The sequence below is a fragment of the Echiichthys vipera genome (assembly GCF_963691815.1).
Source record: "Echiichthys vipera genome assembly, chromosome: 4".
Lineage (NCBI taxonomy): Eukaryota > Metazoa > Chordata > Actinopteri > Perciformes > Trachinidae > Echiichthys > Echiichthys vipera.
Genome location: NC_139829.1, coordinates 24,467,732 through 24,483,873, shown reverse-complemented (window position 1 = coordinate 24,483,873; position 16,142 = coordinate 24,467,732). Strand labels below are relative to the sequence as shown.

At 39.9% G+C, this 16,142-nt stretch overlaps 1 protein-coding gene across 2 annotated transcripts in view; it reads right to left on the bottom strand.

The window, feature by feature from the left end:
- pebp4 (phosphatidylethanolamine binding protein 4) overlaps positions 1-16,142 on the bottom strand; it is a 52,051-nt gene that overhangs the window by 22,545 nt on the left and 13,364 nt on the right. The window contains exon 4 of one of the 2 annotated variants that reach the window (XM_083912511.1): positions 4,998-5,101. In XM_083912511.1, the coding sequence (XP_083768637.1) occupies positions 4,998-5,101 (104 nt within the window). The remainder of the gene's footprint in view (positions 1-4,997; positions 5,102-16,142) is intronic. The other variant, XM_083912512.1, reaches the window with a different exon arrangement.

The window sequence follows — 16,142 nt, the reverse complement described above, 5'->3', positions numbered from 1 at the left end:
CAATGCAATTGTGTATGTTTATCTGCAATATTGGATATGTATTTTGCTAAAACAAACTTTTTGCAGAGGTTTGAAAATGTAATTTCAGCACTCAGTGCTATCATTTGCTGCTGCTCAGATACTAATGACTTGTGACTGTTTTTGCTCAACTGTCTGACATCAAAAGACCCAAACTAATTCATCCTAACAAATAATGTCTGGCAAGCTACAACTTGGTACAGTTAATTCTTCTGTGACATGAACTATTGTTGCTCCAAAAAATATGAAATGGTGAAAAGAAACAACAAATTCCCACCAATATTATCCTTTTTAGGGAAAAATATTGAATGAAATACAATGAGGGCTTAAAAGTTTGCAGTTTAGGGGCGTCATCATCTCGACCTCTTGTTTCTAAAATGTAGTACTTGATGAATTTTATGTAACCGCATGAATCTTGCAAATATTGGATGGATGTATAAATTGCTTTGGATAAAAGCGTCAGCTAAATGAATGTAATGTAATCTTGAGGTGTGGAGCAGACGATCTCTGCAGGCCACAGAATTCACAAACACAAAGCCAGCTGGTCTGATACAGTCACAATACTTCACTGTTTGTATTTGCCTGACCAGCAGCAGAACACAGGCTCTGTCCTCCTTTGGGAGCTGCTACAACAGAGATGGATGTGAAAGCATGCCTATCCCTCATGCAACATAATAATGAGCGCAGCATGCTGTGCGCTGAACTGTCCAACTAGCCTTCAATTAGCCAGGGAGAGGAACAAACATACGATGGCTTCCAATTCAAGGACCTTATTGAAGTGAATCTGGAAATGAAGAACTGTACTGAGTGAATAGGACACTGAATGACCAGTTTGAACAGATCATGATGGATCATGAATCTCTTGGCTTTGTTTAAAATGAATCATGTAGCTTGTAATAAAAAAAATGCTATCCAATCCAATGAAACAAACACAAAGCTTCTAGGATTAATGCTTTGGCTTTTGGTGGATAAACACATACTGTGTTAATGTATCATTTTACTAAAAAAAATAGTGAAGCAGAAATCCATAAAAACCTAAAGCTATATATCGCTATTTAAATGTGATTCTACAGCGATAATGAACACCTTGGCTTTTCTCAGAGCAGGAAAGAGCTTTAGCTGGGGCACTCTTTTGCAAGTTTATATTGCATCATGTTGACCCACAAACTGCCAAAACTCTAATGAGAGAATAAGTATTAACAAGTAAAAGTAAGACCCAGTGCTGTATTTATATAAACTGCCTCAATTCAGATACTAATGATTTGCTTGTTACAGTAATTATTGCTGCGAGACCGTACTGAAACATCTGCATTGATTTAGACTCTGGGAGAGCAGAGGGAGGGAGAGGCTCACAATCTGGTATTCTACTTTGAGAGCTCGACAACAATCTGTTGATGGTTATTTTGGTAATTGTCCATAATTGATGTAAAACACAGTGTGTGTTGCAGAAGATTCTAAATTACCATTACTGTAGCTTGAGGGGTCAGTGAAAATGGGCAGTTGCGATGAAAATGCACATACAGCATCTAATAATGTGAGTTTTAAACGAAAGTGGACAGCTGCTGGGAGAAGACGAGACACCTAGCCACACAGCTTACACTTAACTGCTGGGGTAAACTGTTATGGCATTCAAAAGTGATGATTTGGTAAATGGTACAGCCAGTTAAATAAAATAATTGACACAGAACATGAACATTCGAATATGTTTGTTTTTACACATCTAGTTGGACACATCTTACATGGCTGAGCTTAATAGGGATAGTTCAAAATGCTTTGAAGTGTGGCTGTATTAGGTAGGTACAAGAGGTACCAACAGTAGATGGTGGCCAGCACGTCCCTAGGTTGGAGAAACAGACAGGACAGGCATGAGGCGAAGCCATGTACTGCAGTAGACAGGGACAGCAGCTAAACATATTTTCATCATGAATATATATATATATAAAAAGAATATGGCTGTCTGTCCAGACTCATATTTTTTGGCAAAATGAAAATTTTTACTATATTAACGTATATGACTCAAGTTTATAGTTTCCAGTGAGAAACATGCTGTGTTCACTTTGAGACTATTTTTTACAGAGGAGCACATAGGATTGATAGAGAGCTTTGTCACAGCAAAACCAATGAGCTTGTGGTGGACTACCAGAGGAACTTGATAGACCACAAAGTTGTAGCCATTACAGTATACAATGCTTTAAATATGGATGTTGCTGCAAAGAAACAAACAGATTGTAAAACATTGATGTTCCAACCCCGCAGCACAGGAGATATACCGGTATACAACCACCACAGTTTCAAGGTGAGCACCCAAGATAGGTGTTAGCATATCAGTATCTGACAATATGGTCTTAATCTTCTCTTCTGTTCCTGAGTTATGTTTTTTTTTTTTTTTTGCAGAACATTGTGATGTATTTTGTGATGAAATTCCCTAAAGCCAGATATTGCTTTCAGGAGAATGGGACGGACAAATTGGACGGATGCACGAACAGATCCAACCCTAGTTGTTCTCTACCTTTGTAGGGCAGATTTGTCATACAAGACCAAAAGTTCTTCACATACTTTAACATAAAAATGTTCCCTTTCTAAAACACAATTCAAGTTTAAGGGTCCATCCAGAAAATGTAATCAGAAATTCAGGACATTTTTAAGAAAAGTGTTAGAAACAAAGTCTTTTCTCTAAAGGAAGACCAAAAAACCTGCCCATCTCTACAGCTAATGCTAAATTCTGCTTCACATAAGGCTCCACACTGTTGTGGATGAATACTATGAGTATGTGAGGCACTGTACAGTGTGTGGCAACAAATATAAGGCTCTCAAACACCTCTCTCTGTGTTTGAAGAGGGTTTTGGCATGGCTGACACATTGTGAGGAGATCCTCAGCACATGTTTTGATAAGTGAAGAGCTGGCTACATAATTCAGCTCGAAGCAAGGTGAGTGATGAGTCTATAATACACAAGGTAGTCCAGCGTGTCCTTGTTCTGTTGCCATCGCTTCTCTAATGAGACCTCGACTGAAGAATCAGTGTCAATCTATGGTGCCGTGTTGCTCAGTCCAGCCTGACCTCACTTCACTCTCGGCTGAATTAAGGAAATCTCTTACCTTCTTAGCTGTGGCTACGGATAAAAAATACACACTAATCATGGAAACATGTACAAACTAGGGCAAGACTGCACGACCTTGGACTAATGAATATATATATGAAAAGAATATGGCTGCTGCAGCTCGTGCTGTTTGACGAGTGAGGATCAAAACACTGATCCATCTGACATTTGAAGGCATGACCTCTGACTTCAGCTCAAGAAACTACTTTGCTTTACAAATAATCTACCATCAAACGCATTGTCAGAAATGGCTATTTAAATGCCAAACTTGTTATTGTACAATACTTGACTCCCCTCACTTTGTATAGAGAAAAAACGAAATTATTTCTCAATCATATTTGCTCATTAACTGTCTTTTTTTGATGAATTATATGTATACTGTAATTCATAAATCGACCTACATTGCTGTCAAAATCACAACAGCCCTGAAACAAAATCCAACACATTCACATTGACACTTGAAAAAACTAAACTGAGGTTGTGTGATGTCACCTAGTCACCCTGGTCAATTAAACACCTCCCACTACAGGTTGGCATCACTCAAAAGGCTCATTAACCCTTCTGACCAACCAACAGCCACAATCAGAAAAACATCCCGTCGCATTGGCCAATCCATACATGGGCAATCCAGGTCAACACCCACACAAGTGACAGGAAATTGAAATGCTGGAGAGAATGTGGTCTGTCTGAGCACTTGAAAGACATTTGTTTATTCACAGCTGGTCACACGGCCAGACAGACTTTATGGTCTTAAAAATAAAAAGCAAAGGTGATGCCTCATGCAATTTTATAAAGTGGAGATTACTTGTTTTTATGTATGTCATTGATGTATTTGAGTGATATGAGGTAAATGTTCTAACAGGCAAATGGGGACATGGTAGCATAAATCAGCTGAACCACAGAATTCTGAATTCATACCATTGAAAGGTTTACTAAAATATATATCCCAGATACATCACATTTGAATCTTTAAATAAATGTGGCATTTACTTTAGCGCACAACTACGCCTTATAAAATGAAAAGGGAGCAGTGATACATCACTAAAGCGTCTTTGTGTGGTTGTTTTTCAGACCACTAGTCTTAATCTACTGGGTTGATCTTCCGGTTCCCGCGGGATTATAAAATGTCTTCAAACCTCCAAATATTTGAGGCAATCAACAACTCAACACGCATTTGGCGTTAGAATGCAAGAATGTGAAAACACACAAACGAATGGATAAAAAGGAGTGAAATAGGAAGAGAAATAAGGGGATCGGAGCGGTGCCCATTTCGGGGGTGTAAAATATGGAGAAGTGTGGATCATTGGGGGAGCTGCTCTGCCTGGGGGAACAGATGAAGGGAGGACACTCTGCCAAGATCTCTCCACTGGAGGGGGAGCTGAGGGACTGGAGCTCTATGGGAGAAAGAGTGTGCGCCTCGCATGCTGCTCTCCTCAATCTCAGTCTCACACGCCTGCATTGACACGTCCCAGGCTCTCTGCAGCAGAGGGAAATTGCTCCTGACAGGGCCTTGCAAACTTTCACAGCCATTTAGAAAGACTTACTCCCACACTTTTGTCACAGGCATTTATTGCACAAGATACATGATATGAAAAATTTACATTTTTTGAACTTGGCATCCTTTTTTTCACCAAGTTAGGCTTATAAACCATTCATAATTTTTCAGCGTTGCGATCGGCCCCAGTGCAGATGTAAACACACTACATGCCAAGTGAGACCCCGAGATTATGAAAATGCAAAATTTTCAAAAAAGAAATCCAAACATTACTTCATAAATTTGTACCATAAGAACTCCTAATCCAATAACAAACGCTGTCCGTGTCACCATCAACAAAATACACAAGGCTTTTAAATGAGAGCAGAGGTTATTGCAGACTTACTGTACCTGTACGTCCACGACCAGCCAGTGCCTCCAGTACGCAGATGTTGGTTGGCTGCGGCTTGGAGCATCAGGATCAACCATCACCAGAACATACATCTTTTTCTGCAAACAGAAGGGGGATTCATGTATTATTATTTGTAATACAGACAAAGTGCTTTACTACAGTACCACATACACTTTGATTAGCCCAGAGGCAGTTCCAGTAACAGCAGTACCTGATCCCTTTCGCTTCCTAAATGCAGCCATGTGCTGTTCGTGCATCACAATGCCCGGGGCTTGACAGAAATCTCTCCAGCTAACAACACTTAGTCTAAATACTTCAAAACAGATGCTTCACTGTACCTAAAAATGCAGCAAAGTGTGACTTTTATTCTATTCATCATTTTTACTCTATTCAGAAAACAATGCGGTTTGTTTTTTTACCTGGTTGATTTTTTTGTCGACTGAGTACACAAAGTTGACCAACACGGTTCATACCAGAAGGTTGGGTTTGCCTTTTGTTGGTTTGACACATAAACTTCACAAAGTTTTTTTATGGGACAACATTGCATGAAATTTAACAGTTATAAAAAAAGGAAACCATGTATATGAGAATATGAACAGTTGCCATGCTAATCACCAACTGCAGTTCACTCTTACAGCAAAAGTACAGCTCTGTCTCTTCTCCGTTCTTCCTTAAACTTAATATCATTACTGTGACATCAATAAAATGACAACATTTTGGATCTGATACCAAATCCTCTCGTTAACATATTCACAGTAACTTCCTGCCACTTACCCAGTATCTTTGTACCCCTCAATCTGTCAATAGATAAAGTGAGAGAAAAAGCATCTTAACTAACACTTGATCACAGTTATTGGACGTTGACTTGGCGGCTTCACTGCCGGAAAATTTCATTCTGTCTGTCCCTAAAAGTTAGAGAATTATGAGAGCAGATTGAATTATTGCGAGAGCACATTTGTCATCCCTGGTCCTGTGCCCAAAATCTGCCAGACCATATGATGGGCTTTTTTTATTTTGTTCACTTCCTCTACAAACAGAGACATTAATCGAGGCTGTTTCAATCCACGATGTCCTCTTACTGTATATATACTTTCAACATAATGATATCAGCTTAAATGCATAAAAAACAGATGCAGCATTTCTTACATTCTTACGCTGACTGCCAAACAACACTGACTGTGATGCAGTGAAACATTTCATAGAATCAAATGCTCGCATGTAAACATAAACCTTAAATGTCTGTTTGTTGTGTCCTATCAAGACATTCTTAAAGGCCTCTGAAAATTATCGTAAGCCGATGTACTTGAATGAGATAAAGAGGTAGTCATGTATTTTTCTGCAGATGCTCATTTTCAGAAGGATTCTCTGCCTACCTGACAAGCAGTAATAAGCGTAAACAACTAAGCCTAATAATAGGATAATACTGTAGTCTCAGCGATAGTGCCTGCAGGTAACATCCAGACACACCAGCAACAATAGAGCCTCCTCCACAGCCTGTCAAAAGTGACTCTATATCAGTGACCCCCCCGGGCAGCTTACCAACCATGACCTGTTGCCTTCTCAAGAGTTGTAATCCTCATTTGTACATGTTTGCTACCAGGCAAAACACTGTGATAATGTAGTTACGCTAATATTTAAGTCAGACCCTGATGCATTCAGAAATAGCATGGTTTCAAACAACAGTCACACACACACACACACTACCACACACACACAAACACACACACACACACACTTTAAGCATTTAAATTAAAAATGACCTCCAGTCGCAATTATTGAAAGAAATAGCACTTTATTGGATATTTCACGAAAGTTACCATGGATAGAGATACACTGTATAGGGTAGGCTTAGTTTTCCTAAAGCCTAATTTAGAACAAGATTAAGAACATTTCACAATTTCCAAGTGTAACAACAAAAACAGGGGCTATTTATGGTCGACACAGAATTTCAAAGATTTCTGCACATATTTAGTGCTTGAATTTTTACCTGTAAGAATCTGGCTGGTCCAGCTGGCACGGGCAGAAAATAATACATGAGGCTCACTCCATGCTTGCACTTCACACATTGTGGCATGTACCCTTCCCTCTTACAAGGACACTTTTTTTCTCCATCTGTCAAAATCCACATTAATTACACACAGATATGTGTGAAAGACTCCAGGGAAAAACAGATGCATATTCTGCCATCTGAAATAATTTATCAGGGCTCGAACAAACTAAATGTATATCAAAACATGTTTCAACAGGGCTAATTCTCATGGCTGGATACCGGAAAGGAACACATTTTCCAAAAATATGCTATCAATAATAACCACAAATGCTAATAAGGAAATGTTACATTTGAGCCTTGTTGGTTTAGATTTGATTTTAAAACTGCAGCTAATCAAATCTCTCACTGATGACAGTTAATTTTCCATATTTTAGAGGAGTCACAAAGCTTTTAGAAAAGAATTACAATTGTTTTAATATCCCTGTGTTTTCTCTTTTTTTATCTAGTTAATTTACATTATTGTAGACGAGATGAGAGAGGTCGGCTACCCACTCTAGTATGCTCTGTAATGGTATCCAAAGGACACTGAAAATGTCAGAATAATCTGAGAGCTCAGAGCAGAAGTGAAATCTGGGTAGGTGTCGGCTACAGACCACAGAGCTCCATCCGGCCATTATACAGGAGGCTCCTGGGTGTAGGCTGTAGGTGGGGGGAGATTGAGCTTGCATTCTCTTGGGATTAACCTCCCACTGCCTGCTGTGATCACAGCAAAACGTCCCAATGGGACCACACCTCAGACACCAGTCGGCTGGATAAACGCTGCAGCCGAAGGGGCTACTCTGTCACAGCTACTGGTCAGTGGCAGAGAGGAAAGGGGAAAGGGAGGTGTTCTTTTCTGTGATATCTATAGAGTTTGAGGGGGGACTCACTTACTGAATACATGAACTCAATACCTCTGCATGATCATATCTAATAGAAATACAGGTGTAAATAAAAAAAAAAAAATTTTGTTGTATTTTCGAGAGATGACATGGAACTCCCACTTCATGCCAATAGCATTGAGTAGATACACTATTTGCAAAACAGAAGACGGCCAAGAACAAAGGCTGAGGAATACCAGTGTCTCTGTGGATGTAAACTACTGGCTTACCTTTGAGTGAACTCTGCTGGGGATGAGAATCAGAGAGATATCTAATCGCTGCTCTCGTAGAGTTGCCTAGGCTATCGAGCCCAGCTCTGCTAACTGATGACACCATGAAGGGCGAGAGAGAGTTAGCGAGAGGGAGGGGGGGGGAGAGGCCCCTCTGTGAGTTTACAAGTTCATGCTTTATCCCTGACCCAATACCAAACAGTGTCATCCGCGCAGCTGCCTATTAATATACCCATTGCTTTATCCTCCTTGCTCTTCATCTCCTTCAGCCTCTGCGCACAGAACCCACAACATTTCATTAAATGGTCAACTATGCTCATCACTCGACCCGGAGCAAAGCAATGCATCGATCTCAAATCCCTGTTTAAGTAGCAAAAATACTTGAACTCGTTTGGTAATTAACAGGTATCTGTGTTGTGATTAAGACATGGCGATGGCTTAACAACCATCGACTGCAGCTTAGAACAAGGTTAAAAGATCGATCTGTAAATACAGAAAACTCACAGAAACTCGGAAACACGACTGTAAATGTACATTTTTCAGATGGTGAAGGAAATTAACCTCAACTACAATTTCATTGTTTTTGCAGCCAAATCATTTTTTTAAGTATTTGAAATTAAACTGAATATATAATATAGTATCAAGAGAATTCATAGAGCAAAGAGAGCTTGACTTTTAGAACAGACCCAGGATAGCAGAGCAAGTGATGGGAAAGGGTGGCACCACTGTCAGGGTTAGAAGAGGAGGTTCATCCTGTTTGAGGGGAGGTCAAGGGTCAGCCAGACAGCAGTAATTGAATCCTGACCAGAGAGGTGGGAGCCGTAGACCCAAAAATGAAATGGAGATAGAAGGGGTGCTCTGGCGCTCACCTAGAGGTCACCATCCCTACAGGTGAGGAGGTCCTCATTGGTCATTAATAATAGTCGCACCCCCACTTATCATCGGCTTTGAAGCTTTGAAACCTCATTTTTTTCTCACTGCAAGCAGCATTATAAAACCTCCTTCATAGGCAGTCATTAAGAACAGATTGGTGATCTGCCACAGAGGAATTAGATGAGGTAAGAAGTATGAATTTGGGGGAATTTTGTCAAACAATACCTTATTATTCTAGAGTTATGGTTACGGAGACATACAACTGGCTTTTTACACATGTATATAATGTGCACATGACCAATCATATCTGTCCATTGCATGCAGTTGTTAGGGAGTCAATTAACAAAAGATGTAATGGGAGACGTTGTTCCACCAATTTTAAATGTCAAAGTCAGTTTACTCGTCATTGGGGATACTACTCAGCATGTAGAAACATAGTCATAGTATGACGTCTTCTGTAGCTTTGGAGGAGGTTTCCTTAAGTCTAAAAAAATTACTAAAGTCCCATTTAAGAAATTTTAAAGAATTTAAAAACTACTCAGCTATGATTAATATATTGTATTTTCTACATAGCACCTAAAAAACGCAGACATGGAGGTGGAAGATACTTGTTCTCCCTCATTGAGGAATTTTGCATCTGGCCTCGCACACCACTGCTTGCAGTCCTGTGCGTACTCTCGGAGAAAATGCACCATATGCCTACATGTTTTAGATGGCCTCAGACAGCAGGCAAGCGGAGCCACTTGGGCAGATCACCGACTCACGAAACGACGGACATGGAGCCCAAGCTGCCTGCCCGTGGAGCTAACGTTAGTGATCTGTAACAAACGTCCTGAACCCAGCATCAGTCAGACCCAGACTCAGATATGAGAATATGTTGTGCACTAAATTTGGCGACCAGCAGACGTATTAGAATACTGTTTCACATATTAGACGGCGATTGGTTTATGCACTAGTGACATACCAAAGCTTTACGGGGTAAGTTGAATTTCAAATTACAGAGAAGCGTATAAACATCTCCTCCTTCAGGAGAGAAAAATGTGAAAACACTTCTCAAATGATAAAATTTGCTCGGATACAAGTTTTTACAGTCAATGTCAGACATTTTAGAGGGCAGAAACAGAAGAAAAACACTTTTTTGAGTGGAGGGGGACTTTAAGTGACATCACATGAGTAATCTCAGTTTAGGCTCTTTTTGACAAAGCAAACTGGGGATTTTATGGTCCAGTTAAGGAAAAGAGTTTGAGTTGCTTTATGGGAAGTATAGAATTCAATGTTTGTATATAATACGGGCAACATATTTCATTTGTGTTCCCCACAACATCTGCTTATACAAACTAAAGCATGATTAATGTTTATTACAGGTGCCCTATGGAGTTTTCTTGTAAACAAACAGAAGTTATATTTACATGCACTTTGTCTCACCAAAACACTGTGTGTATCCTTGAGGTCTTACAAACACCTTCAATGCATTCCCTTCTTCATAAAACATTTGCAAAGCATTGTTCTTCTTCACTCCCTTTGTTGTTGCACCATTATTACCAGAAACTGTCAACAATTGGACAAGCGTGAAAACTAATGGCAGGATGTAAATCCGGTGTCGATGTGCATGATAAAAAGAACTGCTCTGTAGCACTACTAGTGGTTGTACAATTCGCAGGAGTGCCTTTAAGGTTATGTTTAGGCATAGAGAGCACATGGTTAAGTTTGGGTAAAGTTCAAGGTCCCGGTTAAATACTGAAAAAAATAAAGCAGCTTGTTTACCATCTCAACACTTATCTCTAACTTTCACTAAGCTAAGCCATAAATGTATAAAGAGAACTTGATACAGTGTAGAAGGTGTGGCCCCATTCATGAAGCCAAAACTGCTGTGTATAAAATTCCCCGGATGATCAGCACTGCTTCTGCACTGCGTGGCCAATAGAGCAGGTGCGCTAGAGATTTCCGCCGGCCGAGCAGTCAACTTACAGTGTAAGGTTCCACTAACTTCAATGGGGATGAAATGATTAAATTATTATTATTAGTTAGAATGGTTCACATTTAGATAGTGGGTACATCATGTTGGTTTTGACGCTCAGACAAATGTATTTACAGTCATGTCTTTTGCCATGATAGTCAATGGGAAAAAGTATTTTTGGGCCAGATGGCCTCACGTGACACCTTTATCACAGTGCTTTTGTTGCCTAAACCTAACCACACACTGTACTTGGGATACTAACAGCAGTCTCCAGTGTTACAGTGCTACACATTGTAGGCCCATCATCCACTCCAATCACCTCCTTGACACTTATGTGTGGTACAAAAATGTAGTACCTCTTTTTTTCTGGTAAAAACGTTAACACTGAACATATCCAGGCAGCATTTAGCCTACATTTCTCTCAAAATGCATTTGGCAAAACAAATTAGTAGTGTATACATAGAATTTCTAGAAGACAGAGTTGACTGAGGACTTAAACTCAGGATAGCTCTCCCCCAACTATATGAAAAGTGCAAAACAAAAAATGCCCCTTAGATATTTTGGACACTCACTGTACATTCACACACAGATATATGCACAGGCAAAGTAAAGGTGGTGTTTTGCAGGTAAACCCTCTTGATTTTTTATTATATTGTAAATTAGCTAAGAATGTGGTTCCACTTATTATTAAACTCCATAGTCACAGTGATTTTTGACACATTGGTGCAATTTTAGTGCTGTTGAGGCTTCTGAAACTATTATACAAGATGATTTGGAGAGCCAGTAACAACTACAGTTACTGGTTTAACACTCAGATTGATTATTGACACATATAAATGATATGCAAAGAGAATGCCAATACTCCTCAGTGTGTTCTTAAGCGCCTCACACAGTGCGGGCTGCTCACTACCTCCAAACCTGCCTATTTTTAACTCAGCCTCCCTCCCACACAGGAGTGGAGTGTGAAGTGGCTTAAAAATCCACACTTCGAGGAGCCACATGGTCAAAGGAAAGTCACATGTGGATACAAACGCATATTCTAGGCCCAAAGACATCACAGCTTCTAGATCCCTGCTAGGTAGCCAAACAGAAGTGTGAGCTAGAGCAGCAGAGGAGGCAGCGGTTCAAGGGGAATCACAGCAGAATATGAAACACAAGTTTACATAATTACATAATCACATACACTTTTTCTGTTTGAACATAAACACATGTATTACAATGCTACACTTAAATCAAATTAATGCTTTTTTTGCCTACAAATTGTGCACATTTAATAAAAATCGTCCGTCTGTGTGTCACATGCAAATCCTTGAAACATCAATTAATTTTGGCCAATAAAACCACAAATAAACAGCTCTCTGATAACCTCTAAATGTTTGAACACAGTCTCTCCTGAACTTTGCAAATGCCTTGTACTTTGGTCGTGCAGTTTGGAACTGCTATAGTATGAAGCCATAGCTAACAGTAAGATGGTTCACAGTCTGATTGAAGCTCGAGGGGGGTGAAGGAATTAGTAGCAGCCTGGGGAACCATTTCTGCATTTCTCTCAACAGTGAAGGCCTCTTTCACCGCACCATGCTTGCGAACACAGCCGTGCTCATGTTAAGCTTATTAGTCACCCTGGATGCGATCTTGCTAGCTGAGGCTTTCAACACTTTCTAGCGGTGGCTTTACACACATACACCTACTCACTGCCATGAAAGCATTTCTGCAAATGCACATGCTCAAACACAGTAACTACCACTAACAGGTACTCTGAAGTAGCATGCAGCCAGGCTAAATGAGGCAAGAGGGAAATGTTTCTGTCATGTAGTTTGGCTGCTGAGAACACAACATAGTCAAACAGGGCAAATTACAGCTCTGGACTCATATCCATAATTAGTCTGTCAAGCGTGTCAAACAATGAGAGTCACAGATCTGCTATTTTACCACCAACCGTAGCCTATAAAAGTTAATGGAGAGATTATTCTAATTACTTCACCAGGATTTGGGAATCTAAATCAACTATTTTGATTCTAAAAGTACAAAGGGGAATTTTGGAGATAAAGAGAGGAAAATAATATGGCTCTATTGGGATGAGAGGATGTTTTGGTTAGTGGAATGTATGTGCAAATTGACTGGAGATTTAGCTGTAAAAACCTAGAGCTCATATTTAACATGTATTCTACAAATTAACTTTTATCGGGGTCGTTACATCGTAATTTGGCAGCTATCAGATTCTTGTGGAAACCAGTTGTTCCAGAAGAGTGAAAGTTTGAGCAAAGTTATTAGTCTCGTTTGGTTCAATGGGAGAATAATTCCCTCTAAATCTATTTTGACACTTATTTTAATGCCACATTTTAAGGATTGTCTATAATATATAAAAGACTTACAAAAGTTACACTTCCCGGGAGACCATCATGCAGCAGACACAATTCTGAAGACGATGGGATACATGCTGCCATGACGGGAGCTGAGTTGTAAGCACTCTGACACTCATTCCTATTTGGCCATCAGCGCTGTTAAAGGTGTCAGGCCTGTTCGCAGGCACTGTGTGTCTCACCAGCCAAGATGGCTTCCACATTTTTTCTATCATGATTAATTATGGTTTCTGATGGTAGTACAGTGAGAAAGTGTAAATTATTCCCACATTTTCTTGTGCCCTCCGTTCAGTCACTGTTGTGTAGGAAGATGCTATTGACGCCATCCATGGATGGCGACCAAAAGGCATGTACATGGGGTGGCAAACTCTAGTGCTTATTAAGGGGTGGAATTTGTGGTGGGGGGTGCTTGGCGTGTGGGCTGAACCTAGTCAAGACTGCCAGTTGACAGGGCCAGATTTTCCAGTATGGAAAAGTCTTGTTTCAGTGGGCGAAGCTGGGTGTTGGGAGACTGGGAGAGAGGACTGCCCAGGGCTTGGAAGCTTGAAACAGAATATTTCAAACAGACAAGCACCGTCTGTGTTCCAGTGTCACCAGCCCACCCGTCTGACAATCAGGGCCATGTCATCACACGGACTCTGAGTAATTCAGGGAGCACTCTTATCACCTCAGAAGATGTGGCAATCTAAGACGTCAGAGCGTTCTAAGGTCCCAGCAGCAGAAATAGCATTTAACAATATACAGCACGAGGTATGGAAGACAAAAAATAACAGATAAAATGCTCACCTACAGGCAAAACATTAAGAGCATGAACAGCAAAGCTTTGATACATACAACCACAATACTTCGCTTTGATTTGAGTCCTTAACAAAATCCACAATATGTCCTCCAAACACACGCTGCACATGCAGCACTGAAAATCCTTAGTTTTGGAGAACTGGTTGAAATAAAATAATTCGTCTGACAGATCATTTTTTGTATGTTGATATATTTAGCGCTGTCAGAGAGAACATCTCAGAGAATGGCACTTATATCACAATGCAAAAACTGTTATCAGAGGAGGTACAGGTTTATGGTTCAAGGGCTCGTCCATTCACAGAGAACAAGCTCAGCCTCTCTGCCTGACACACTGATAAAGACAGCACAAATAAAACAGCTCCACAGCTCCATCTTTGCCTCTCCCCAAGGGAATAATATATCACCCATCTGAATGTGGCACATATTGAATCATTTCCAGCGATGATGATTCATTTGAATAAATCAGCCTTTTTTATTTTGCCAACTTGAAGTGATACTGAAATAAGGAAAACTGAAGTCACATTGTTAGACGTGAAGAAGGACAGGTGTTAGGGTGCTCTAAAGGAATAGTAATCCTAATCCCCTTTCAAGCAACAATTAATGACTACAGCAATAATCTTCGCATATATGTTGTTGCAATTCCTTTTTGAGTGTCAACCATAACCTGCCTAACTCACATAGACCAAATCCAGGGGGATATGTCGCTGCAGGCAGATAGGATCTTATCCTGGATTTGCATAGATAAAAGCACAGCAATAATTCAAGAAGCACACGGGACAGACGTAGTTTTGACCTGAGATTTATTCTCAATCTGACCATACACTATTGACAAGACCTGCTCTCAGGAGCTTAATTTTCATATACGGTTGATCCACAGAAAGAGGTCCACTTGTTATCTGCTTGAACTCTTAACAAATATCAAATATTTCAGGGAAAGAAAATTAAATATGGAAGCTTGCTAAACAAAAACTTTCAATGTCTTCTACAAAAAGCTGCGGATGCACAGGATCAGCCTATCGGCAAATTTGAAAAATCAGCAGCTTGTGCAATGAAAGGGTTATATCCGCATTCAAGCTAAGAGACATACTCTAACATACACAGACACAAATCCTGTTGAGCTGAGCCGAGCAGAGATACCCTACCAGCCCTCCAAGGCACAATTAGGATTTCACGGGGGGAAGAAATCTACATTCCTGCACACATGAAAAAAAGTCCTTTCTCCCTCCCCACAACAATATCAACTTTTTACTCAAGGAAAAACCTGAAGCACCACTCGATAGGATTTGGACAAAGAAATAAAAAACAAAGCCAGAAAAAAATCTAAATTTAAGCTGCAGTTGTTAAAGAAAAAATATTATGGTTGAGGGAAAATCCAGTCCTAAGCCTCCCAGTTCCAATCAATTTCTCCTATTCTCTGTGATATGAAAAGAAGCAACCACTCATAGTTTGTTTGAAGTGCTCGTCTATGTGGAGCTGCGCTGCGTTCAACAACATTTTGTATGGACAGCCTCAGTGTATGATTTTTACACCTGTCAGACATTCAGTCCGAGTGCAAGAGGTGAAGTACCTGTCAGCTTGATAAGGGAAGGGACAGAGCAAAACGCTACATTTCATTTCATGAGGTATTCTAATAAGTGGACACATTTATAAAACAAATCAAAGTTACATTTTTGTGGTACAGCACAGCAACAGCATGTCATCACTGTGTGCTGTTACACAGCTGTTTATATCTAGTTTGCAGCAAATACATTTCATAAAAACTACATCTATTATATGCAAACATAGCTATGCAGAGTAAATTGATGTAAGGTTTTGTACATTATTAATAATGAAAAAATGTGGAATATTCAGTGATGCACAGGAGATGGACTAAAACTCTCGTAAAAATGGAAATGACACAAGTAATGTGAATTATGCTTCATCTTGTCATTCTGTTCTAATTGCAGTCAGTACATGAAACTTGAGGTGATGCGACTTGTTGATTGATTATCACAAAATTAATCTGCTATTA